General features: G+C 40.9%; 1 protein-coding gene across 1 annotated transcript in view; it reads right to left on the bottom strand.

Annotated features, from left to right (window-relative positions):
• LOC126162500 (zinc transporter ZIP10) overlaps nucleotides 1–26,097 on the bottom strand; it is a 280,789-nt gene extending 254,692 nt beyond the window's left edge. The window contains exon 1 of the mRNA XM_049919048.1: nucleotides 25,884–26,097. Coding sequence (XP_049775005.1) covers nucleotides 25,884–26,009 — 126 coding nt within the window. The 5' untranslated portion in view covers nucleotides 26,010–26,097. The remainder of the gene's footprint in view (nucleotides 1–25,883) is intronic.
• Between the last annotated feature and the right edge of the window lie 1,720 nt (nucleotides 26,098–27,817).

Here is a 27,817-nt window from a genome sequence, read left to right on the forward strand (position 1 = left end):
AGTTTATTCGTTAACCTATTAACGGCACATTCACCATTTTCCAACTTAAAATTGAATATCTATAAGTACATCTCTACTCCGCAAGCTACTGTAGATTGTAAGGCAGAGTATACTCGTAACAATATTAACGTCTTCCTGTTGTATTTAGTTTGTGCAGTGAGTGAAGGAACAATTCCTCTAGGAGTATAGAGTCTTTACTTTCTCTTAATTTTATCTCACTATCCATACGTGAGACACTCAGTAGTTGCAGCATAACGGTGGCACAGTCCTCTTCAAATATTGATTTTCTAGATTTACCAAATAATTTCGAAAGCAAAACGTGTCTTTCTTACTAAAAAAAGTTTCGCAGAAGCTTGTTACAGAAACCAGTAGTTTCAAGTCACCCACAGCCAAGGTATTTTGAAACTGCACCATATGCGTCATGTTGTAATATCTTCTTTCAAATCACGAGATAACTGTCTTCACTACAAATTTTCCTGCTGCAGCAAACTTTCAACTCCAGTTCAGATCCACTACCAGCATGTACCCTCACAAGCTGGCTGTGAAGCTCGGGTGTAGTCGTCGAACACACTGCCTCTGAAATACGCTCCAGACAGTCTTTATTACTCTCGAGTTTATAAACTGACTGATAAATTCGGCAAGAGCATGCAGACGGTATGAGAACACGTTCTCGCTAGACGTTGCACAGAGCAGTCAACATTCAGCGTGATAAAACACGTTCAGCACGGCTGCGATCAGACGTGAATGCCGCCGGGAATCACCTCAGGCGGCTCCTACACCACGGGTTCTGTTCAGCTGTCAGCAGCAAAGCGCCGCGTATGGATAAGCTCTCTGAATATGTGAAATAATGAACGATATATAATTTTTTTTAAGCTACCACTGTTCTACATTTTAGTGTGCATTCCTAAAGACAACTGCAGGATGGTTACTGTCTGGCGCAGAATAACACGTTTGTTTCACCAAACATGTGCCAGAAATGGCACATCATTTCTCTGCTAACCATTATCCAAAGTTTTCCGCTATATCGTTGTCGTCCGAGGTTAATACTGCGCCGAGTGGAGGCAACTATTTTTAAATCCTGTTGTTTAGTAAACATTCGTAACCGAAATTAAGTTGACAAGGGCAGAATATGTGGCTGTACTCCATTCCAGATTTTCAAGTTGTGTGTCGGATCTTCACATTTAAAACGAAACTGTTTGTTGTGGTTTTCAGTCTGAAGACTGGTTCGATGTAGCTCTCCACACTATCCAGAGCAAGACCGCATATCTATGCAACGTGTAGTCATATGAACCTGATTAGTTCATTCAAGTGTTGGTCTCCCTGCACAATTTTTATCCTCCTCACGCGTCTCCATTTCCAAATTAGCTGTTCCTTGACGCATCAGGATGCGTCCTATCCATAGATTCCTACTTTTAAGCAAGTTGTGCCATAAATGTCTTTTCTTCCCACTTCGACTCAGTACCTCCTCATTAGTATTTTTCAGCATTCTTATGTAAAATCAAATTTCAAATCTTCGGTTACCGTGTTGTCTGAACTTCTAATCGTCATCGTTTCACTTCTGTATAGGGCTGAACTCCAAATAAACTTTCAGGAAAGACGGATGTAATAAAGGCTAAAGACACACGGCAGATGAGAGATTGTGAGAAAACCATAGGCTATGCGGCGCGATAAACTTCATACGTAATTTAACGAGGGTGTGCTGAAAAGTAATGCCCCCAAATTTTTTATGTGAAAACTCTTGCAGCTTTTTAAATAAAGCTAACACTATTAACATTCTACATCTTTATTCTTCTTGCCTTCACATTTACAGCCCTTGTAAGTAGGCTGTTTATATTTTCTTATTGGCAACGTTACGTAGCGCTCTGTATGAAAATCACTGGCTGTGCTGTGTGCAGCCTGTGGCTAGTTTGCATTGTTGTCTGCCATTGTAGTGTTGGGCAGCGGCAACTGGATGTGAACAGCGCGTAGCGTTGCGCAGTTGGAGGTGAGCCGCCAGCAGTGGTGGATGTGGGGAGAGAGATGGCGGAGTTTTGTAATTTGTCATGAACTGCTACATATATATTATGACTATTAAGGTAAATACATTGTTTGTTCTCTATTAATATCTTTCATTTGCTAACTATCCCTATCAGTAGTTAGTGCCTTCTGTAGTTTGAATCTTTTATTTAGCTGGCAATAGTGGCGCTCGCTGTATTGCAGTAGTTCGAGTAATGAAGATTTTTGTGAGGTAAGTTATTTGTGAAAGGTATAGTTTAATGTTAGTCAGGGCCATTCTTTTGTAGGGATTTTTGAAAGTCAGATTGCGTTGCGCTAAATAATATTGTGTGTCAGGTTAAGCACAGTCGTGCATAAATTGTTCTAAGGGGACGTTTCATACCCTGTACCGCTAGATGGCTCCGAACTGTAGCGTGTAACATGGCAGTGTGTGACGTAACGACGCCCGTGCGCGATAAACACCGCGCTGTAATCGAGTTTCGAATTCGGAGAGAAAAGTCTCGACTTGGTCCCATCCGATTTTCATCTCTTAAAGAATACCTTCGAGGACTTCACTTTGACAGTGATGCAGAGGTGCAAACAGAGGTGAGGCTGTGGCTCAATCATTCCGCAGTGGCGCCAAGAGAGCCCTACCATTGCCGCTGCATCACTACCCGGCAATAAGCATACTTTGGTGTACAAGTCCAGCCAAGAAGGTGACAGCCTACTGAGCCTGGCACACAAATTTGTGGCTACACCGACTTACAGCCCTATGATAAAATGCGAGAAGAGCACAGCAAATTCCACAGGAGTACTGTTTTAAAACTTATCCACGAAGGCTCCGAGAACAGGATCGATCAACGCATTTGTCGGATCACAACCCCCTTTCGGGGGTGTTCGGCCGCTGTATAGCAAGTCCTTTTTAGTTGCCATTTCGGCGACTTGCGAGTCAATGATGATGAAAATGATGATGACACGCAACAGTCCCCTGCCGCTACCGCTACGCTACGGAGGCGGACACAACAACTATTACATGAAGAAGACGAATAATTTACAGAATGACATCAAAATGCAAGTTGGGTATTACCAGCGACGTTCTTAAATATATGAGTACGGAACGATTTTGATTGCCAAAGGGAAATGATAATCGATGCCTAGAGTAAGGCGTGAATTAAGTAATTGAAATGAAACGAGATGGGAATGGAAGAAGGCTGTGAGCCGTGTTATGAGGCAACAAGAAAGAGGATCTCATCAAAAAGAAACTCGTTATCTAGTATCAGTCGTTCCTTATTAAATATGCTACTCTAGAACAAAATCAGGGTGGAATTTTACAAACTTTGTTCAAAGACTGACAAGTAGTTCTCTTAGAAGACAGGAAACGAAATGCAACAAGTCTGGATAACTTTGCCTGCACTGATAATATCTTTTATACCAAATTCTTATGCACGTTTCTTATACATCTCATTCGTCATTATAATCAGTCTACTGGACATTTGACGCTAATGCAAAACTTTCTACCACTGAATTATAGCCGGTAGCAGGAATTTTGTTTTGAAGTCTCACTACGGCTAGTTACTTTTGTTGTGAGATTATCCAATTCAGAGGAACATTTGAGAAGCGTCCGACGGGAGCTACTTTAGGTTGTTTATTTATCTCTCATGGACCTGCCCTTTGACTGTTTGAGTTGGCGAGGTACCTTGGGAACATTAGTCTCCGTCTAGGAAATCACTTTCAATCTTGTAGGGATGACTGTCCCGCTCACCAATGACTGTTGTATCAAGATAACTGCCTGTGAATTGCGAATTGTCTCGCACTACAGTTCTTCGAATATACTTGACGATATCTAAACGCTGCCACACACGTCGCTTTAAACTATATACTTTACTGACATACGAGGGAGACGCAATAGTAACTGAATATTATACAAAGTGTCTCAGATAGTACACCACAACTTCAACGTGTTGTAGCACCCAAAGTAATTGAGATTTTCACATCATTTTTTGCTTATGTGGGAGATAAACTCTCAATGTTTTCGTTGTATGTATTCCAAGTCGTCGTGAGTGAAGCATAATGACAACGGTTCAAGAAAAAGCTCGGTGTGTGATATTATTTATTCAGGCCAAATCGGACACTCAGGTTCAAAGGAACTTCCAAACACGGTATGTGTAGGAATCAACGACCCTTGCATGTATGTCAAGGACAGAGACTACCAAACGCCTGTCAATCTCACGAGTGAATCAAAGAACCGAATAGTTGCTGCCATTGCCACAGTTGATGAGAATATGTTGCGTTGAGTGTGGACAGGTCTGCAATACAGAATTGATGTTGTTCTCGCCACCAAAGGAGCACATGTTGAAGTTGACTGAATTGCATAAAAACTTTTTGACATAACAGTCACATTCGCTAAAAGTGATGAGAATATCCTAATTAGTTTGGATGCTATTACACATTAAAGTTGTACCATACCTTCTGACATAACCTGTATTTTCAGCGATAATCTATGGATAAGTTTTTCACCAATTTTTGCGTCAGTTTCGCTGGAGCAGTTTTAACGGAAGGCTTGTAGGCAGAGGCTGTGAAAGTTTGCTTCAGTCCGAGGTGTGTGGAACGAACATTTTGTTTTCCTTCGGGGTACTCTCACACGGATCCACCACCATACATAACACCTGAGAGCCACAGGTTCACCGAGAGGCTAAACAGCAGCCCCGGTGTAATCATTGGTACATTGTAGCTCTCACTGCTGGGGAGGTAAAGAACAAATGGATACGCATCCCCACACAATGCGTCATAAATGCGACCCAGGGGTGATTTACCTTATTGTCTGGCGGCTAACGAACTGCTAGCTAGCGCAGCGTGTATCAGCGCAATTTATCGTACCAGTCCTGCCCTTCCCGTACACGTTCAAATTCGAGGGATTGACATAGTGCTGGCGAGTTAACACCGAAGAGAAGCGAGCAATTAGATGCCTAATCTCGAAATGCGATTGTTAGAGTCTAGAAGAAAAATTTCGAAAGAAAAAGTAGTACTCCGGCAGACGAGTAACGCAGCAGAAAAATTTCTGACGCAAAATTTTCTGGTCTAAAGGAAGAGCGCCGTTATTTGTATCGAAACAAGGCTCACAAGGCATACAACCTACGAGCCACCGGTATTGCAGATCTGTCGGCGACTGTAATACATACTTCGACGTACAAATCGATGTTCAAAATTTTACGAACCTGTTTAATACCAATCGAGTGTGCCAGCAATCGGTTAAGGTGGTAGCCTAGGAGTCTCCCCGTATTGCATTCGACTCCCGTCGTACTTTTTTTCATGACTTTTTCGAAACACTTGTATCACTACAATGAATCACATTCCTTGGGTAAGGAGTAACGACGGCAACAACAACAACTGTAATAATAATAATAATAATAGAGATTGTTCGTGTCGAGATTTAATAAGTGGTATAATACGGATTTGCGATGAAGCAGTCATTTATTTATTGACACCATGCATATATTAAAAAGTTATCGCAGTGAAGTCATTATACTTACTATTCTTCGTCGTCATTAGTAGGCCGACAGCAAGTGCAGTGAAAATGTTCAATTGTGTGCGAATTCCTAGGGGACCAAACTGCTGAGGTCATCGGTCCCTATACTTACACCCTACGTAAACGAACTTATGTTAAGAACAACACACACACACACACACCCATGCCCGAGGAAGGACTCGAACCTCTGGCGGGAGGGGCCGCGCAATCCGTGACGTGGCGCCCTGAACCGCGCGGCCACTCCGAGCGGCATCTGTGGTGATATGTATAAGGGGCAAGGAGACAGACAGAGAAAAAGAAAGTAAACTGTTTATTATTTCAAAAGTAATTGCCATAACTTAACACATTTATCCAACCGTGACACGAAAAAGTCAACGCCTCCATGGAAAAATGGTTGCAGTTGCTTACGGAACCATGATTGAACCCAGGCGTGCACCTCTTCATCCGAAGTAAATCGACTCCACCGAAGTAAATCGACTCCACGAATGTCTTTCTTCAGGGCTCTAAAAATATAGAAATCGTATGAGGAGAGATCGGGACTGTATGGAGGATGTGTATGGGCTTCCCAGCGCAACCCCAGTGGTCCTGCCCACAGGTTGCCCGTACATATCCTCCGTACAGTACCGATCTCTCCACATGCAGTTTCCATATTTTTGGAGCCCTGAAGAAAGACATTCGTGGAGTCGATTTACTTCGGATGATGAGGTGCATCCCTGGGTACAGCCATGGTCCAGCAGCCAACCGCAAACCTTTTTCCATGAAGGTACTGACCGTCTTGTCTCACAGTGGGACAGATGTTTTAACAGTTATGGCAATATAACTTTTGAAATAATAAACATTTTGCCGCTTATTGTTCTCACATCTGTCTCGTTTTCACTTGACTGCCATTTACGTCATACTAGACTTAGCCAAGCACACCTTCTGAATGTCACGATACATACACATTTGATTTTTAATAACGATAGCGGATAACATATCTCATTAACATTTAAGACGAATGACTCTTCAAAAACCATTTTTGACGCAACTATGCGTATTTCAACACACATAAATGCTGGTGCCATCAACTGATGTAATAGCAAAGAGTAGTGAATACTGCAGTGTACACGGAATGATATATCTCTCTGGCCCTACAACAAGTTGGCGCATTACAAAATCGTTTCAGAATTGTTTTTACTTTGCTATAAAAGTGTACATAACACGGCTGAGATTCCATGTAATACCTCGCCAGGTATGTACTATTATGACTATTACTGATGATGGCGCGCTCTTGCATAAAGTATTCCGGAGGTGAAACAGTCTCCTATTCACACTCCCGAGCGGGGCTGCTGAACAGGACGTCGTCATCAGAAAAAAACAAAATGGCGTTCTAGGGATCGGAGGGTGTGGAATCTTTGATCACTTAATCGAGTAAGTAGATTAGACAATTTAAAAAGGGAAATGTGTAGAATGAAGTTCGATATAATAAAAATTAATGAACTGCAGTCCCAGGAAGAAGTCAAATGAGTAGAGGATTACAAGTACTAAGAGAAATAAGAGTAATTGTGGAGCGCGTCTAATAATGAATAAGAAAACAGGCATGCGGGTAAGCTACGAGTATTATGAATGGTATAATGAACGCATGCTCGTAGTAAAGATAGACACGGCGCCAACACCCACCACAGTAGTGCAAGTTTTCATGCCAACCAGCATCGCAAAAGAAGAATAGCCTGAATGTATGATGAGGTAAACTTAATTATTCAGATAGTCAAAGGAGATGAAAATTTACTTGTGATGGGTGACTGGAATTCGGTAGCGGGAAAAGAAACAGAAGGAAAAATAGTAGAAGAACATGGGCGCAAGGAAAGGAGTGAAAGAGGGACCCCTATGGTACAATTTTTTTAACACAGCATAATTTAATCTTAGTTAAAATTTGGTTTAAGAACCATGGAAGAAGGTTGTGTACGTGGAAGAGACCTAGGAACACCACAGGTTCAGATTGATTATATAATATACGACAGAGATTTCTGAGCCAGATTTAAACTGTAAGACATTTCCCTAGGCACATATGGACTCTGACCACAATTTATTGATTATGAATTTTAGATTAAAACTGAAGAAATTGCACTGGGATCTGGAATAAGTTGAAATAGCCAGAGCTTTTTGAGAGTTTCAGACGGAGCATAGGACAACGATTGACCGAAACTGGGGAAACTAAAGCAGTGAAATATGAATGTGTAGCTATGACTGCTGAAGTATTGAAGGCAGCAACACAGTGTAGTAGAAATCCCTGATAAGAAAAGAATACAGAATTTAACTGACAAGTAGAGAAAATACAAAAATGCAGCAAATTAAGTAGACGAAAAGGAGTACAGACGTATAAGAAGGCTTGTTAGGAAGGGCGAAATAGCTCAGCAGGAATGGATGGAGCGCAAATGCAAGGCTGTAGAAGCACGAATAACGAGAGGAAAGATAGACACGCCTATAGGAAAATTAAAGTGACCTTCAGTGAAAAGAGAAGCATCTGTATGAATATCAAGGGCTCAGATGGCAACCCCAGTACTAAGAAGAGGAGAGACAGCTGAAAGGTGGAAGGGATGACATCGAAAAAGTACAAAGAAGGGCAGCTCGTTTTGTATTATCGCGAAATAGGGGAGATAGCGTCACAACCATGATACGTGAATTGGAGTGGCAATCATTAAAACAAAGGCGTTTTTCGTTGCGACGAGATCTTCTCATGAAATTTCAATCACCAGTTTTCTCCTCTGATTGCGAAAACATTCTGTTGGCACCCACCTACATAGGGAGAAATGATCATCACGATAAAATAAGAGAAATCAGGGCTCGTACAGAAAAATTTAACTGCTCGTTTCCCGCGTGCCGTTCGGGAGTGGAACGGTAGAGAGACAGCTTGAAGGTGGTTCATTGAACCCTCTGCCAGGCGCTTTATTGTGAATAGCAGAATAATCACGTAGATGTAGATATAAAGAGCTATGCAAGAGAAATGAACTTCAGGACGATGTTATAAAAAGAGAAGAGGAAGCAGATGGAGATGAGATGGGAAACGATACTACGAGCAGAATTGGACAGAACAGGCAAACACGTAAGTCATGCCAAGGCCCCTGGAGTAGAAACATTCCCTCAGATTCACTGAGGTCCTTGGAAGAATTACTGAGGAGCTTGGGTGAGCCAGACATCACAAAACTATTCCACTTGATGTGCAAGTTTACGAGACAGGTGATATGCCCTCAAAGGGCAAGAAGAACGGAACAATTCCAGTTCCAAAAAAGGCAGATGCTAACAGATATGAATATTACCGAACTATCAGTTTAATAAGCCATGGCTGCAAAACATTAATGCGATTAGTTTGCTGAAGAACGGAAAAACTGGTAGAAGGTGACATTTCAGAAGATCAGTTTAGAGTTCTGGAGAATTGTAGGCACACGTGAGGCGACACTGATCCTACGAATTACCTTTGAGGACAGACTGTAGTAAGACAAACCTACGTTAGTAGCACTTGTAAATTTTGAATAAACAAACGTGACAGGAGTTACGAACAACACTAGAAATGTTGATGGAAGATGTGGGTCCCTGAAAAATAATATTCTACGAGCAGCGAATGGAGTAGTCCGGAGACAAAAGGCAAAGCATCAAAAAGAATAGCTTACAGAAAGCATAATAACAAAAATACATTTCAGATTTAAGCTCAAATAAGTTGCCGCGCGGGGTATCCGCGCGGTCTTGGGCCTCTAGTAACGGTACGCGCGGCTCTCCCCCCCCCCCCCCTGCCCTCCTCCGGGAGTTCGAGTTGTTCCTCGGATAGGGGTGTGTATGTTGTACTTAGTGTAAGTTAGTTTAAGTTAGATTAAGTAGTGTGTAAGCCTCGGTTCGATGACCTCAGCAGTTTGGTCTCATAAGATCTTACCACAAATTTCCAGTTGTTTCCAAAACAACGTTGACGAACGACAATGGCAATATTGAGCGTTGAGCAATGAAATCAGCCGAGAGTCAAGACCTTTTTGGAGGATGAATGCAAAGACGTTAACGAAATGATCAAGGGATGGAAACTGGACCGTGCCTATAAATCAGTTAAACAGTTCTTTTGAAACTTACGAATGAAATCAGGGGATCCTAAAAGAGGAATGGTATTATATAAGCACAAGAGGTAGCAGAAAAATGGAAACTATTTGAAAAGAAATATGCAGGAAATAATGAAGATCTGGAATTGGTGAACGCTGAGGAAGTCGATCCGGAAGATTAGGGAACCGTATCTTGCAGTCAGCCAGCTGAAATCTGAGAAAGATACTGTAGTTGATGATATACCGACGTAATAGCTACACGATGAACATCCAACAGAGTGCAATGAGTGTGTTAAAATACCAAGACCAAAGAAAGCAACCACGAACACATGTGGGGATTATAGGACCCTCAGTTTGATAACACCTGCCTCCAAGATCTTTACCTCTGTCGTTGTAAGAAGGATTGAAGGCCGGATAGATGCAATGATCACGGACGATCAGTGTGGCTTTAGAAGAGATGTGGGCACGAGAGAAGCAATACTCGGCTTACGATGAATTCTTGAGATAACACTAATGAAGCCTTTGGACACTTATCTCTCTTGTCTCGTTCAATGAATACATTCAGAGGGCAGTAGATGTAGTCTGACAGAAACTAGGAGATGTAGGAGGAGTTAAAGTGCCTGGTAAGAAACAGACATGCCGATGGTATCCCAGGGTTAAGTGAAAATGCGGAACAATCAGAAGCGATGAAGGTCTCGATGTAAACCACCGTCAGCTGTTATTCTCACATGAAAATTAATAAGGATAAAACAAAAATATTAGTGGTGAGTATACAAAACACGACTATGAGCGACTGGAGACAGTCGAATACTTTGCCTACCTAGGGAGTAAAAACATAACACCTGGAAGATCAAAGAAGGATATTGCAAGTAAAGGCTGCTTTTAACGAGAGAAGAAACCTTTTCATATCCAGCTGCATAGACAAACATCTCACGAAAGAACTCGTAAAGAAGTTTGTTTGGAGTGTGCTACTGTAGGGAAATGAAACACACTCGGAGAAAGAGAAAAAAATGAAGCAATAGCCTTCGGAATGTGGTGCTAACGCAGAATGTAGAGATTACCTGGGCAAAAAAGAGAGGAGGAAGGGAAACCGTTTCCTTGTAGACTTTTCCAAATAGAGACAAGACATGTGTGAGCCATCTGCCGAGACATGATGGGTGCTATTAAAAGTGTTAGTGGAGGGAGAGTATAGGGGGAGAACACAAGAGGCAGACCGAGGAGGGAAAAGGACCGGCAGGTTTTTCTTGGCTGACAGATCTGCTGGACTATTACTTGTTACTCATATTCACAATCATAATGTAGGTATTTCGGGACACGTCAGCTCTTCTGTTACGGAAGAAAGAAAAAAAATCCCAACCGCAACATTTATTCAAGGGGTATTTAGAATTTTATTGACAGAGACGTTATATAGATCCATAGATCCATTTTGGTCACAACAGAATCTAGAGATAATTACTGCTTTTAAAACACCATGGTCAAATTACGATGATTACTTAGAAAATATGGGCCCATTGGCAGTATTTTTGGAAATTTATTTTCCTAGCTGTTAAAAATGGTTCAAATGGCTCTGAGCACTATGGGACTAAACTTCTAAGGTCATCAGTCCCCTAATTAACCTAAGGACGTCACACACATCCATGCCCGAGGCAGGATTCGAACCTGCGACCATAGCGGTCCAAAACTGTAGCGCTTAGAACCGCTCGGCCACCCCGGCCGGCTCCTAGCTGTCGTTTTATTACACAATTCATATTGAATCCGTCAAAGGTGCTACTTTTCTTCTGTGATAATACAGATACAAGCGACCACCCAGTCCAATGGCGCAACTATAGGTCAATTAGTCAACACGGCCTTTCTTACTTCATGTACAAAACTACATATAATTTTATAAAGCTATATATGTATAATAATAATAATAATAATATACATTACATAAAAAATAAAATAACTAGAAAGAAACAATATCAAAGAATCGGAAATAACAGAAAGAAACACTTTTAAGAATAAAGTAGTCACGGCAGCGGAAATAAGAATTCGGAAACAACATGGATATGATAAAGGAAAATACAACATGGAGAGAAAGTGAAAGAGTACTGCAGAAATAAGAGACAATAATGAAAGATGAGGAACTGAAGTTGTTACATGATATCAGTTGATCAATACAAAGATAAAATAATGGGTGTAATGTGAATACAACGAATCTGTCAGAAGGAAGGGAGGAAATAAGGAAAATCAGAGAATGTCGTTTTGTCGATGACGTGACTTTTAGAGACGGTACACGAAGATCAGATTAGAAAGAATGTAGAAGGGAATTGCCCGTGTCTTTTTTTTTTTTCAAAGAAACCTTCCCATCATTTACTTTAAACAATTTAAGAGAAGCCGAGGAAATAAATTTGGTATAAGAATCTATAAAATACACCGTCATTCCCACACGGAAACAAAAAGCCCGAAGCTACTGTGAATACTGCAGTCTTCAAATATCAATGCAATTTTCTTTTATAAACTTCTGTCTTGCAGCAGAAAAACTAATCAGTCAAAACATTCACTGAAGATATAATTAAATAATTGTACTACATTCCGACTTACGCTATTGCTCATGTTCCCTGGTTATTCGCCATATGGGATGCTTATAAAAAAGAGTTCAAGTATACAAGTTGGAGTCTTGCACGTACACAGATGATAAACATAATCCCAATATCTACATTAACAGTCCAACACAACAGGATACGTTCAGGTCTATGCCAGAGTAGATCCTTCAAGCCCTGGATTCACCACCCGGAAAAAGTTTTCAGGAAATAATTTACCGTGTTAGACGTGCCTATGTAAGCTGCGACAAGATTATTGTCGGTAGAGAGAACCTATAGATACAGTAAGTTTGCCAAGTTAAACCAAAAAATTAAAGAAAAATGTAAAAACAATCAAGACATTTTACTCATATTAAGAAAATTCCGAATATTTACAACACAAGGAAAGTGTACGGTACATGTTACGTTAAGACGCTCAGGCCGGATTACAAGTACAGTTATACTACTCATGGAAGAACTGCCGCTACTGCATATTAAATGAAATTAATTGAATAATCAACATTCCAGTGTTGAGAAGAACTTCTTAACCACAATTGAGAATATATATATGTAGAAGCCTTTCTTATTAAGTTTATTAAGACTCCTGCATACAAACATACATAAATAATTATAATGGATCGTCTTAACGTAAAAGAGAGGTAGTTTCTTGCACGATCCATGTCTAGCTTTGAATACAATGTCATTAAATACGTGAAAATTGCTTTTCTGCGGAATAAAACAATCGCCAGAGCGTACAGAAACCTCAGTAGGATTCATTACTCCTCGCACCAGCGTCCTGCTAGTGTTGGACCCGTCTTGAGACATGAAGCAGAGATACTCCAGTTTGTATCTCCGACCTGACGATGAGGAGAATACAAAAATCGCATAATAAATTTGCAAATCTAGTATTTTCATCGCTATTACATAATTTGTAGTCGAGACAGTTACCTGGGATTTATTAAAGTAGAATGTTTCATTTGCATATCTCCATTTAAACGCAGACATTTACTCATACAGTTTTATCATAGAATTGTGATGTAGTATTAAACGCATTAACACTTTGCGGTCAAGCTCTTTTTTCAAAGACAACCTATTGTGTGTGATACACGGAATTTCGTGAGTGAACACGCAACAAAGGCTACGTTGTCTCGCTGAGACCAGCACAATGAGTGTCTCACTGAGACCAACACAATGAGTATGATCGTCATGGTTGCGATCGTAGAATGAAAGCCAAATAAAAACTCCAGCCTTGAGAAAACACGCGAAAACAGCGCCAATTGCTTCATGTTAGTAGTTGCGTCACGAGTGTTGTGTTTGACTCTTTTTACTTCGTCAAAACTTACCGCATTTCTGCCCACGTCACCGTCACAAACGTTCCACACCAACTGCTAACACGCTCGCTATCGAAGTCACCTATCGCACTTTTCCGCACTCACCCTCGGCGACTAAAATAATATCCTACTCACTGAAGGGGCGTACCTTGTGCGTAGCAAGAAAACACAATGCTCTGTTTACTCTGTTACGTTTTGCAGTTTTTTTATAACAACAAGCGAACGAGCGCATCACATATCTAAAAATGAACATATCAATCAACGCGAAAGAACAAGTTCTATTTTCTTTCTCATTCACGAGACATGCTGTAGTAGGCCCTACTTTGGTATCAACAGTCCCTTTTTTTTCCTGATGACATGACACGGGAAGGATTTGTATCATTACTCAAATCTGGATATGTAAGCGTTGCTCGCTCTTATCGAGTAATGACCCGCTTGTGACAGAACCTAGTGCAGCTGATAAACTAACCAGCTTGAATGTGTTTTTAAGAGAGTTGCCGTACTAAGTTCATATAAACAAATACCGCTCCCAAGCATTTTTTCATTAAAAGATAGCGTACTCGGTCCACAGTCCTTGGTGGTCTCAACGGTGACAGGGTTTGTCTCAGGCTCTTCCACTTCAAGCTTTGCCATTTTATTGATGTGGTCTTCGGTCCAAAAACTAGTTTGATGCAATTCTCCACGCTAGCCTTTTCATCCTTGAGTAACTTCTGCAATCATCCTTGAGTAACTTCTGCAGCCCATATCTGTTTGACCCCGCTTACTGTAATCAGCCCTTGGTTCCCTCTACCATTTTTACCCCCCCCCCCCACTCCACACACACACACACACACACACACACACACACACACACACACTCTCTCTCTCTCTCTCTCTCTCTCTCTCTCTCTCTCACACACACACACACACACACACACATACTGATTAGACGATGTAGGATATGTCCTATCAATCGATCCCTTCTTTTCGTCAAATTGTAGCATAAGTTTCTTTTCTCTCGAATTCGATTTATCACCTTCCCGCTATTGCCAGTCTGTATTTATCCTTTGGATATTACCACCTTTTTTCCAAAATAGCAACACATCCACTACATTTAGTGTCTCATTTTCTAATTTTATTCTCTCAGCATCATTTTATTTAATTAGATCACATTCCCCTTCTTTCACTTTCGGTTTTCATGTTATAAATTATTTTCAAGGAGCCATCCTTTCCGTTCATCTGATCTTGCGAGTCCTTTGTCGTCTCTGATAATGTCATCGTAAAATCTGAAAATTTTAGTTTCTTCTCCCTGAATTTTGATTCTCTTTCCAAATTTCTCCTTGATTTCCTCTACTGCTTACCCAGAGCACACACTGAATAACATAGGGGATTTGTTACAACCCTGTCTCACTCTCCTATCAACCACTTGTCTCCGTTCGTACCTTTCGACACTCATAAATGTTCTTTTATATCTATACAAGTTGTAGGTAACTATTTCCTGCCTATATTACCTTCAGAATTGCAAGGAGTGTATTCTGGTCAGCAAAGCATCTAAATCTACGAGCGCTATAAGCTTTCTCCAGTCTATCTTCGAAGATAAAAGTCCTGTACTTACATTTCTGCGGAACCCAAATCGATCTTCCTAGAGGTTGTCTTCTTTTTCGCTGTCCTGTAAATAATTCGTGTCAGTATCTTGGTAAAATGACTTAATGTCTGATGGTTCGGTAGAATTTACACTTGCCAGTTTTCTTTGGAGCTGGAAATATTAGATTCGTTTCGCAGTCTGAGGATATTTCGCCTTTCTCGTGAATCTTTCATACCAGGTGGAATAGTTTTGTCGTGGTTCGTTTACGCAATGATCCCAGTAATTCTGAGCTTCGTCGTAATCCTTCGTTTTTTCAGCTACTCTTCGTATTGCTAGCCCACACTGAGTCTCACCTCCTCTTTTTTCTTCCTTTCCTTTTAATTCAGTAACTGTTAGTTTCGTATTTAGGTGAATATTTATGAACCTCTGTTATATTTTCGAACGAAAAATTTGGCATCAATTTTTTATTTCAGTCACATTACAGTTTTCTACTGTGTTGAACTCTGAAAAGATTTTTCCATTTTATTTATTGATCCTTTTATTAACGCGATCAGTGCTATTTGATTACTATCATGGGAGCCATGTCGTGGAAGTGGATGCAAGTTTTACTTTCATTTTGTTATCCTGTTCGCTTGATAACGATATTTTTTGAGCTTGCTGTTTTACTGGAATTCTCTTCTGGAAAAGTACTAAGTAATTCTTACTACGCACAGCGAATAATTCACAATATACTGAGTGACTGGCCCTCTGCCCGCTTTCTGGAGAGGTCAGCAGTAACCATTGTAAACGGCAATGTTTTGTCATCTATTTCTGCTTACGCTCTTTCATACTCCGTCCATCTTCCGTGTTTACCTTCCGTAGAAACTCTCACTTTATTGATCACGTCTTTCTTGTAGTTTTTGCTTACATATAACTTGTTTATCGTTACTTTAGCCAGTTGATGCACAGACCGTCGTCAATATCAGCATTATTTTCTTATTTTCATCTTTTTATCGTATTTTATCTGTCATAACACCATATTTTATACAGAAACCGGAAGTTCTCCTTCTCTAGAATACCCATTTTTGAGTCAGTATTTCGATGGCTGCTTGATTTGACACAAATCGATTACAGATTGCGATGTTCTTTGAATTAAGTTGGCCTTCTCAGTAGATGTCCGGAGAAAGAGAAAGTTTGCTATGATAAGACAAGGAAACGAATAGAGAGCAATGAAGTTCCACGATCGTTGTTCAGAATTCTGTAAATAATCACAGTCTCATCGAATAGAGAGCGACAGCTAGGTCTGTAAAGTATGTGGCAGATATGAAGGAGAGAAGTAGTTCTAGAGATCACGATAATCTTGTAACCATAATGACGATTATTGTCAGTTCTTTTTTACTCAGGTGTTTTTCATTAATACGTAACGTCTACGAACGACATTTATCTGACCATTTGGCACAAGTCATACTTTCTTCCTCTCCGAAAGACCAAAAAATAACTAAATCTTTTCTAAAGATGTTCCGGTTTAGTGTGTCTTTTGATGATCTGACTGATTTCCACTGCCTGTTTTTGACGTTTGTATGCGACACTATTCTTGTTTTCGGTTTCAAGCTAAAAAATGAAGAAAATACGTTTGGTCTATTTAAAGCCATTAATTCTTATTACATGGCCATAAAATCGAGCTCTGCGCTTGCACATTGTGTCCGTAATTGTTTGTGTTTTGGGATACATTTCATACTTGGATTTTTTCTTGTAGATCTAGTTTCCATAATTTGAACACAGTATATTGTTTTAGCTCTCTCTATTACTCTCTGTCTCTTTCTATCTATGTGCCTATCATTCCTTTCTAATTCGCTCACAGACCACAATACGCCCACATGCATACACACACATTGGTTTTACGACAGCTGCAATGATGTATTTTTATTCTTATGGAAAATGAGTTTTTGCTGTAAACGTTTCTTGTGGTTTGGAAACCTATTTACATTTTTTGTTTTTTATTTCAAGACTTCTTTATTCATCCTGCTGTCTGTAACCTGTTCGCCCACATAAAGAGTGTCCGGAAAGTAAGGACGAATTTGAATTTTGCGCCATTTTGTCATCATATGATGGTTGGCAGCCGTGGTTTTTCTCGTATTTGTTATCCGCAAACCTTCCCATTAGTAGCCCCATAGCTTTTGTGTGCTTAGAAATGTTGTTTGATGTTTATTTTCGTCATGGAGCAGATGACAATTGAGTAATGTATCCTAGTGGTAAAGAGCAACGTATCCCAGTGGTAAAAAGTTATTACAAAAACAGTGAAAGATCCACGGCAACAGTTTGTGAATTGCTATGACACTCGGACGTAATGCTGCTCAAATCGAATCATCAGTTCGGAAGTTGATCCAGAAGTTGGGTGAGACCACAGGTTTGTTTCAAACGTTGGAAATGGAAATGCCATGTGGCTAGGGCCTCCCGTCGGGTAGACCGTTTGCCTGGTGCAAGTCTTTCGAGTTGACGCCACTTCAGCGATTTGCGTGTCGATGGGGATGAAATGATGATGATATGGACAACACAACACCCAGTCCCTGAGCGGAGAAAATCTCTCCGACCCAGCCGGGAATCGAACTCGGGCCGTTAGGCATGACATTCCGTCGCGTTGACCACTCAGCTACCAGGGGCAGACGTTTCAAACGTTAAGAAAACAGGACGACCGCGTTCTGTTCGAACACAAGAAAACATTTCTGTCGTGTGTGACAATGTGACAGAAAATCGGTTCGCCGGCCGGTGTGGCCGTGCAGTTCTAGGCGCTTCAGTCCGGAACCGCGTGATCGCTACGGTCGCAGGTTCAAATCCTGCCTCAGGCATGGATGTGTGTGATGTCCTTAGGTTAGTTAGGTTTAAGTAGTTCCAAGTTCTAGGGGACTGATGACCTCAGCTGTTAAGTCCCATAGCGCTCAGAGCCATTTGAACCATTTTTGAGCCAGAAAATCGGTTCGCCGACGAGCTCAACAATCGAATTTATCACCAAGTTCAGTCGCCGAAGTGGCGTCAAATCGAAAGACTTGCACCCAGCTAACGGTCTACCCGACGGGAGGCCCTAGTCACACTGCATGAAATCCTTTGAAAATATCTGAAAATGCATGGGTACAAGATCTAACTTACATAAGAGTTGAAGACAGCAGATCACGAGAAGAGACATCGGTTTGCTCAAAGGGTCTTGGCCTGACAAGCGGTAATCGAGAACTTCAAAGAAGAATAATTTTCTCAGATGAGGCGCACTTCACCTCATTTGGTACATTAATAAGGAGAACTACAGAATATAGGGTAACGAAAATCAGCGAGTGACTGTGGAAGATGAGAAGCATCCACATGGACGATTGGGCAGTAGGAGTGATCGGCGCGCACTTTTTTGAAAATGATGAGAGAGCTACCATTAGCTAATCATGCACTCTGACATTCTGATTTTTTTCCTCTCTTATTGCCGAAAATGACTATTTTCGGTTTCAACAAGATTGTGCGATATGCCACACATCCCGTGGAACGACTGCCCTGTTGAATGAAAAGTTTCCTCAAAAAATCCTCTCTTTACGTGACAACCAGGAAAGGCCCGCCAGATCATGCGATCTTACACCCTGTGACCTTTTTTTTGTGGGGTTTTGTGAGGTCAAAAGTGTATGAGAACAAACCACAAACAATAGATCAACTGAAGGATGAAATTAAAAGGTTTATTAACGGCATCCCACCAAATGTTTGTGAACGCTTCATCGAGAACTGACGCGCAGCCTTGGGTTGTCAAATAGAGGGTATAATTTTTCATAGATAAGTGGGAGAAGTTGCTTAATGTTTGTCAAAAAAAGTTGTCAATAGCCAAGGCGTGTGTCGCGATGATTTTGTGTCCGTGAGAAACTGCAGAAAGTGATCCACTTAGCAGTCTCTCGACCGGTATTAACTTCTTCCTTCCGCCTGGGCCCTCCCTGCACTGTGCTGGGGTGTGCGTTGAGAGTTGTTTGGCCGGAAATATCAGAAAGAAGCGCTCTGAGGGTAGCAGGATGCGTCCTGGACTTGGTGAACCGACCGGTTAGCCAACTCCAACCAAACTGTCACCTCATTGGCGCTGCAAGCTGACGTTTACCAGTCCGTAAGGATCCACACAGGGTCTGCATTTCGTTCAAGGAAAATAAATAACTCAAAGAAAACAAGAGGTTCACAACATCAGTGTTATGAGCATAACGTCACCAATACCACTAATTTTCCGCCAGTCTATGCTTATAATCAAACGCCCTGGTTTTACTGCATCACACCAGAGCCGTACATCAGGATCTATGAATCTTCTGCAGACAGCAGCGACAAATGTTCGATGCAGTCAGAGTTTCGTCTTTAACGATAGCCGCATACTTAGCTCTCAAAACAAGCTGCGGAAACTCGTAACAGCGTTTTTATGCAATTTTTAGTATGTTGTTTCCATGGTGCGACACGCATAAATAATATCCTCAAATCAATTGTTTTTGTCACATATTTTCCGAGTTCTGAATGCACCTCCAATTGGCGTCATGCAACTATTGTATGAAATACATGATCTCCCTTTTACATCTAAATCATCATTTCACTAAACTAACACGAGACGTAACATAAATTCGAAGATAACGTGTCACTCCAGGAAGACTGTTCACAGAAATATGTAATATCTTGTAATTTGTACAATACTGCTGACAAGTAGCCCAGGCTTATGACCAGGGACAGATCGTTTTCTACTGTTTTCCATCGTCACATTTCAGAGTCTAAATATTATAGCGGTTATGCATAAAAACTCTTCTTGTCTGTTACAATTTTCCTTGATTTTTAATACTAGCTCTAGATATTTTTAATAGCGATGTTCAGGTAGTTAAGAAGTGCAGGATTTACTTTTGACGATAACTCAACATATTGCACCTGGTTTCTCCGATACCAGTTAATCAGTGTAATTATGGTGTGTCAATTTGCATAGCAGCTTCGGTCTCCCCTTTTTGTGGTACTTATTTCCATCACTCATAGGAGTAAGTTACGATTAACTGACAAGCGCCAAAGGCAAAACCGTACTGAATTATTCTTTTCCTCACGGCCCTCCAACACCATCAAGTAACGAGGGAAATGATTTACGGACTGCGGCAATGTGGCAGACATCTAAACGGCTATTGCTACAACAGACTATGATCGGCACGATTGTTGGTCTCTTAGATATCTCCTCAAAGTGAAAATAAGTGAGTGGTATACGGATTTTTTCCAAGTTGTTTATAGCTCTTTAGGCCGTTTCTCTCAACAACGTATCCAAGTCTTTCGAGCCTTATATAAATATTCTTCCAAATTTCTTCATTGCATATCGTCCTCCACTTTACTCTTCCATTCTGCACAGTGTCAACTTCTCCTCTTGCCTGGGGATTACCTACATAGTACTTTCTATGTATAAAATTCATATTTGAACCATCAGCTGTTTTTATTGTAAACACAAATATCTGGGTTCAAATATGCATTTTATACATTACTTAACAGCTGTCATCAAGAGGATGTCGTTATCAGGAGAAAGAAAACTGGCGTTCTACGGATCGGAGCGTGGAATGTCAGATCCCTTAACCGGGCAGGTAGGTTAGAAAATTTAAAAAGGGAAATGGATAGGTTAAAGTTAGATATAGTGGGAATTAGTGAAGTTCGGTGGCAGGAGGAACAAGACTTCTGGTCAGGTGACTACAGGGTTATAAACACAAAGTCAAATAGGGGTAATGCAGGAGTAGGTTTAATAATGAAAAGGAAAATAGGAATGCGGGTAAGCTACTACAAACAGCATAGTGAACGCATTATTGTGGCCAAGATAGAGACGAAGCCCACACCTACTACAGTACTACAAGTTTATATGCCAACTAGCTCTGCAGATGACGAAGAAATTGAAGAAATGTATGATGAAATAAAAGAAATTATTCAGATAGTGAAGGGAGACGAAAATTTAATAGTCATGGGTGACTGGAATTCGAGTGTAGGAAAAGGGAGAGAAGGAAACGTAGTAGGTGAATATGGATTGGGGCTAAGAAATGAGAGAGGAAGCCGCCTGGTAGAATTTTGCACAGAGCACAACTTAATCATAGCTAACACTTGGTTTAAGAATCATGATAGAAGGTTGTATACATGGAAGAACCCTGGAGATACTAAAAGGTATCAGATAAATTATATAATGGTAAGACAGAGATTTAGGAACCAGGTTTTAAATTGTAAGACATTTCCAGGGGCAGATGTGGACTCTGACCACAATCTACTGGTAATGACCTGTAGATTAAAACTGAAGAAACTGCAAAAAGGTGGGAATTTAAGGAGATGGGACCTGGATAAACTGAAAGAACCAGAGGTTGTACAGAGTTTCAGGGATAGCATAAGGGAACAATTGACAGGAATGGGGGAAAGAAATACAGTAGAAGAAGAATGGGTAGCTTTGAGGGATGAAATAGTGAAGGCAGCAGAGGATCAAGTAGGTAAAAAGACGAGGGCTAGTAGAAATCCTTGGGTAACAGATGAGATACTGAATTTAATTGATGAAAGGAGAAAATACAAAAATGCAGTAAATGAAGCAGGCAAAAAGGAATACAAACGTCTCAAAAATGAGATCGACAGGAAGTGCAGAATGGCTAAGCAGGGATGGCTAGAGGACAAATGTAAGGATGTAGAGGCTTATCTCACTAGGGGTAAGATAGATACTGCCTACAGGAAAATTAAAGAGACCTTTGGAGATAAGAGAACCACTTGTATGAACATCAAGAGCTCAGATGGAAACCCAGCTCTAAGCAAAGAAGGGAAAGCAGAAAGGTGGAAGGAGTATATAGAGGGTCTATACAAGGGCGATGTACTTGAGGACAATATTATAGAAATGGAAGAGGATGTAGATGAAGATGAAATGGGAGATACGATACTGCGTGAAGAGTTTGACAGAGCACTGAAAGACCTGAGTCGAAACAAGGCCCCCGGAGTAGACAACATTCCATTGGAACTACTGACGGCCTTGGGAGAGCCAGTCCTGACAAAACTCTACCATCTGGTGAGCAAGATGTATGAAACAGGCGAAATACCCTCAGACTTCAAGAAGAATGTAATAATTCCAATCCCAAAGAAAGCAGGTGTCGACAGATGTGAAAATTACCGAACAATCAGTTTAATAAGCCACAGCTGCAAAATACTAACACGAATTCTTTACAGATTAATGGAAAAACTAGCAGAAGCCGACCTCGGGGAAGATCAGTTTGGATTCCGTAGAAATACTGGAACACGTGAGGCAATACTGACCTTACGACTTATCTTAGAAGAAAGATTAAGGAAAGGCAAACCTACGTTTCTAGCACTTGTAGACTTAGAGAAAGCTTTTGACAATGTTGACTGGAATACTCTCTTTCAAATTCTGAAGGTGGCAGGGGTAAAATACAGGGAGCGAAAGGCTATTTACAATTTGTACAGAAACCAGATGGCAGTTATAAGAGTCGAGGGGCATGAGAGGGAAGCAGCGGTTGGGAAGGGAGTGAGACAGGGTTGTAGCCTCTCCCCAATGTTATTCAATCTGTATATTGAGCAAGCAGTAAAGGAAACAAAAGAAAAATTTGGAGTAGGTATTAAAATCCATGGAGAAGAAATAAAAACTTTGAGGTTCGCCGATGACATTGTAATTCTGTCAGAGACAGCAAAGGACTTGGAAGAGCAGTTGAACGGAATGGACAGTGTCTTGAAGGGGGGATATAAGATGAACATCAACAAAAGCAAAACGAGGATAATAGAATGTAGTCGAATTAAGCCGGGTGATGCTGAGGGTATTAGATTAGGAAACGAGACACTTAAAGTAGTAAAGGAGTTTTGCTATTTGGGGAGCAAAATAACTGATGATGGTCGAAGTAGAGAGGATATAAAATGTAGACTGGCAATGGCAAGGAAAGCGTTTCTGAAGAAGAGAAATTTGTTAACATCGAGTATAGATTTAAGTGTCAGGAAGTCATTTCTGAAAGTATTTGTATGGAGTGTAGCCATGTATGGAAGTGAAACATGGACGGTAAATAGTTTGGTCAAGAAGAGAATAGAAGCTTTTGAAATGTGGTGCTACAGAAGAATGCTGAAGATTAGAGGGGTAGATCACATAACTAATGAGGAAGTATTGAATAGGATTGGGGAGAAGAAGTTTGTGGCACAACTTGACCAGAAGAAGGGATCGGTTGGTAGGACATGTTCTGGGGCATCAAGGGATCACCAATTTAGTATTGGAAGGCAGCGTGGAGGGTAAAAATCGCAGGGGGAGACCAAGAGATGAATATACTAAGCAGATTCAGAAGGATGTAGGTTGCAGTAGGTACTGGGAGATGAAGAAGCTTGCACAGGATAGAGTAGCATGGAGAGCTGCATCAAACCAGTCTCAGGACTGAAGACAACAACAACAACAACAACAACAATAACAGCTGTTGACAGTCACCTTCCAAAAATGCTTATAGTAACTTGTTTTGCCTTAGGTAATCCCATAATCTGATCACATGCCCATACCATTTTAAACGCCGTTTGTCCACATCTTCCGTGGTGTATGAGGGGTTTTCATTCGCTTCCTGTTTTCTGTATATGGGATTTTCTCTCGCCTTGAAACTCTGTCACTCCTTACTCCAAAAAATACATTTGCACGACTTCAAGTCTGCTTCCATCTCGTTCGATCATTTTCCAGGATTCCGCTCATACAAACAATTTCTTTGTACTACTGACTCATATAACCTTTTTTTTGTCTTTTTCTTAATTTTATCTGACCAAAGTACAGTATTCAGCTAATGGATTGTTTAGCTTGTGTCGTGCTCTGCCCTGTTTCTTGTTTATGTAGCGACGAAAATACTTCTTATAGCGCGACAAAACTTGTGGAAGTGAAGTTTTAAAAAGAGATATTTATGATTTATTTTTCCCTAATCCAGTTTGTGAACTATCTGGTAGCAGTACTCCAATAAACACACACATAATTACAGCCCTCTAAACGGGGAAATGTATAGCAACTTCAAACGCAGTTTTTTTAAATTTTTTTTTATTTTTAATTTATTTTATTTTATTTTTTTACAGAAGGAATAATAGACTTATTGCAAATGAAGATTCGCTATGGAGTGCTATGACTCTTCCAAATTAGCTGCTAATAGTTTTATTATATTTCGTACAATAGGCCTATTTCGGCAGTACTGCAATTCTCAGGCACTACTGCGTTTGATGCTGCAGGTCCAACTATACAAAAAATACTGACGATTGCACTGTTTAACTTTCGCACCACCCAACTCTCTATAAGTTTTGATAAACCAATATACATGGTTCTCAACCTCTCATTCTGAGTTTTGCTATTGTGTAACATAAAATCAGCACTGCTTGTACCAATGCATCACTGCATTTGTTTGGGAAAAGAAAGTTTCGAATTGGAATTATTGAAATTAGATGAAATATTTCCACTGTTGTGCAAATGTCGCTTCAAAGTTAGCAAAACAAATACTGTCACGTCAACAAATCCCCAATTTTTGTCTTCTCAAGATCATTCGAAATTACGGTACCTTCGTTTTTGATAAATGATTAGTTACAAATAGAGCCTTAAATGTTGTTGAACGTCTAGTAGCGTTGTCATCATCTCGACGTGCTGAGATCAGAGATACCGCCGAGCAGAGGGGGCGCCGCTGTACGCTATCACTCTATGGACAGCCGGCAGTCCGCTGCAATGTCGGGGCCGCCATTAGCCGTGGCCTCGGTGGCAGCCAAAACATCTCCGGCGACGATCAGCTGACAACAAATATTCATACGCCAAGCCTGCTTACCCATGGGCGTAAATTGTAAAATGCTATTCGTTTTACATACAGGAGAGCGTGAATCCACTGTCTCAGTGTTTTAACACAAGAAAACAAACAAGGTAATACCTATCAGTGGATGTGGAACATTTCAGACGTTTTGTCATGTACGTGCCAACGATGCGTATTTTTCTCAGTTCTGTTTCACTGTATTTACAGTTTTAGCTCTCTATATTTACATTAAATTCGTTATAGCTTTCGTCTTGGCTTTTGACGCTGTTCAGGACATTGCCCTGACATCGATTTTTCAATAAAACGATAAAATAAATCCCTTTGTCGTGTTTATTTTTCCATTCTATCACTAATAGAGAAGCTGTTTTGTAAAGCATAAGCCTAACAATTCAAAAAAAAAAAATTAGAGTATCCGGTGATACAACTCAACATTAGATCTGCAGGGTAAACAAACACAGAACGCACTTCTGAGCAAATCGGTAACACTATTTTTGATGAAAAGATTCCTTGTCCAATTGACACAGGAATCAAAACTGGGGTGTATAACAAGTCAGTGTTATGCGCAAAGTGATATAATTGAAACTATCGAATATACTTGCCCTTTTCTCCTAAAGTCATTTAGTAACGGAGCTCTCGGAGAATGCTAGAAGCAGCAACAATGTACAGGAATTGATTATTATAGCACGCAAGTGATATTAGGTGTGTACACGCATAATATACCAAATTAACAGCTTAATTAAAAATAAAAAAAATGTTTATTTCCAACGACTTTCATTCACTGAAACAGAATATACTGGAATGCACACTTTCAATTCAGTCGTCACCACATAATAATTTTAATTATCAATGCAACCGTATACTTTTCCATGTGTCATCCAACATCGGCACATTCTCCTCTCAGCTCACGACGCGCCACAAACAAACACTTTAACTATCCAACAGAAAGCACAATTACCGACATCGCAATCTTTAGTACGCAATCAATATAACAGCGCTGCAATTACACTGAAAGCAGCTCGCGACATGGTACGTAGTGGGAAATCAAAGCGCGCGCCGGAGGCGAGGGTTGCTACCCCCACCCCGCAGTGTGCCGGCTGCGCCCTAAACTCACCTCGTAGGTTATGACTCCGCTGTTTCCATATTTTTGGAAGATCTCCCTGAGGAAGAAGTCTGTGCTGTCAGCGGCGGCGGCCGCTATTAACAGCGTCACGACTACGCAGCAAGCTCCGGTCGTCATCGCAGTCGCATGGCCGTGCACCACCCCCTTAGTCAGGCGCGTCCCTCTGAAATCTCGTCCGCTTCCAATTCTGCTACCACTCCCACCGTCAGCCCGCTGTAAACTGAAGCTGCGGCCGGATTCGTCCGAGACATAGATGCTGTAAGTTCCATAAACTGCCGCTGGTGGCAGCACTAGCGGCGAAAGTAGCCGGCGTAGCTTCGGAGTCCCGCCGCTAGGTGGCATTTCGCCTTGCGGCCTCGAGTTCTTCGGGTGTCCTCGCAGTATACATTTTTTGGACATTATACGCCTGAGTCATGACTTTAGAATCCTTAGTTTCTTAAAATATTTAAGTCGTTTCATTAGATGAGCATTCAACTGAAACGGTTGTATAATCCCTTTTCAGATGCAAATCTCATCGCATCGACGACACCGGCACAACGCCATTCCAGATAATGGTTCGTGTAAACGTCGTTGCGGTTAACTACGAACATGTTTTTGTCCATTTTGTCTATAAAAACTTTCCGAGAAGTTGAAGCCGTCTGTCACGTTCAGGACTGGAGCCCAACACAATGTACTTAACAACCAGTGCTCTGCTCCTAAAAAACTGAATCGTCATTATCCACTTACGTGAGTTGCTTCTATAGCAGGGCGAGGGAATGGTACGAGACTTCATAATCCTATGGGTGGTCGAAATACTTGTAGTTCAAGCAGCAAACGATTATTAATAATGATTAAATTAGCATAATTGGTTTGCAAAAGACAAGGAAAAATTGCTGCAATGGACACCTCGGCTTAAAATTAACCAATGACGGTCGGAGCAAGGAGGACATAAAAAGCTGACTAGCTCTGGCAAAAACGGCATTCCTGGCTAAGAGAAGTCTACTAGTTTCAAACATAGGCCTTAATCTGAGGAAGAAATTCCTGTGAATGCCCGTTTGGAGCACAGAATTGTATGGTAGTGAAACACAGACTTTGGGGAAAACTGGACCAGAAGAGAATCGAAGCATTTGAGATGGGGTGCTACAGACGAATGCTGAAAATCAGATGGACTGATAAGGTAAGGAATGCGGAGGTTCTGCTCGGAATCAGAGAGGAAAAGAATATGTGGGAAACACTGTTAAGAAGAAGAGACAGGATGATACGAAAACTGTTAAAACATCGGGGAATAACTTCCATGGTACTAGAGGGAGCTGTAAGGGGTAAAAACGGTAGAGGAAGACAGAGATTGGAATACATCGAGAAAATAATTGTGGACGTAGATTGCAAGTAGCTACTCTGAGATGAAAAGGTTGGCACAGGAGGGGAATTCATGGCGGGCTGGTGACTCAAAAAATACAAACTTTGAAGTAATAACAGAGTAATATACATAATATACCAAATTAGAAACGAATTTCTGGGATATGTATGTAATCTATCAATTCTGAGGTCGTAGACTGGGTTTTTCTGGTCTACCATCGTATTCTTCTGTGATGCCTCTCTTGCTTTGTGGTTCTCTGCAATCACAAAGTGAGGATAGTTCCTTACTCTAAACGCCCTTATGCCAGGCTGGGTTTCAGTTCTCTTTATTAAGAACCATGTTTTGGGTGATACATGGCATATTGTAACTTTGTTGTCCACACCATTCTCGAGTCCAGCTGTTGGCAAGATTCAATTCGGTCTTCTACTGCTATCCTTGCTGTCTTTGTTACTGGTCGTCTAGAGGAGGGTTTTCCAAACTTTCCTCTAACGGAAGACTTTGAGAATCAGAGTGCTTTGATGGAACACTTTTTTTATTTTGAAATTTATAATTTTTTAAAGAACTAGGAAAACTTGTTTTTTTTTCAGAG

Source organism: Schistocerca cancellata, chromosome 2 (assembly GCF_023864275.1).
Source record: "Schistocerca cancellata isolate TAMUIC-IGC-003103 chromosome 2, iqSchCanc2.1, whole genome shotgun sequence".
NCBI classification, from domain to species: domain Eukaryota; kingdom Metazoa; phylum Arthropoda; class Insecta; order Orthoptera; family Acrididae; genus Schistocerca; species Schistocerca cancellata.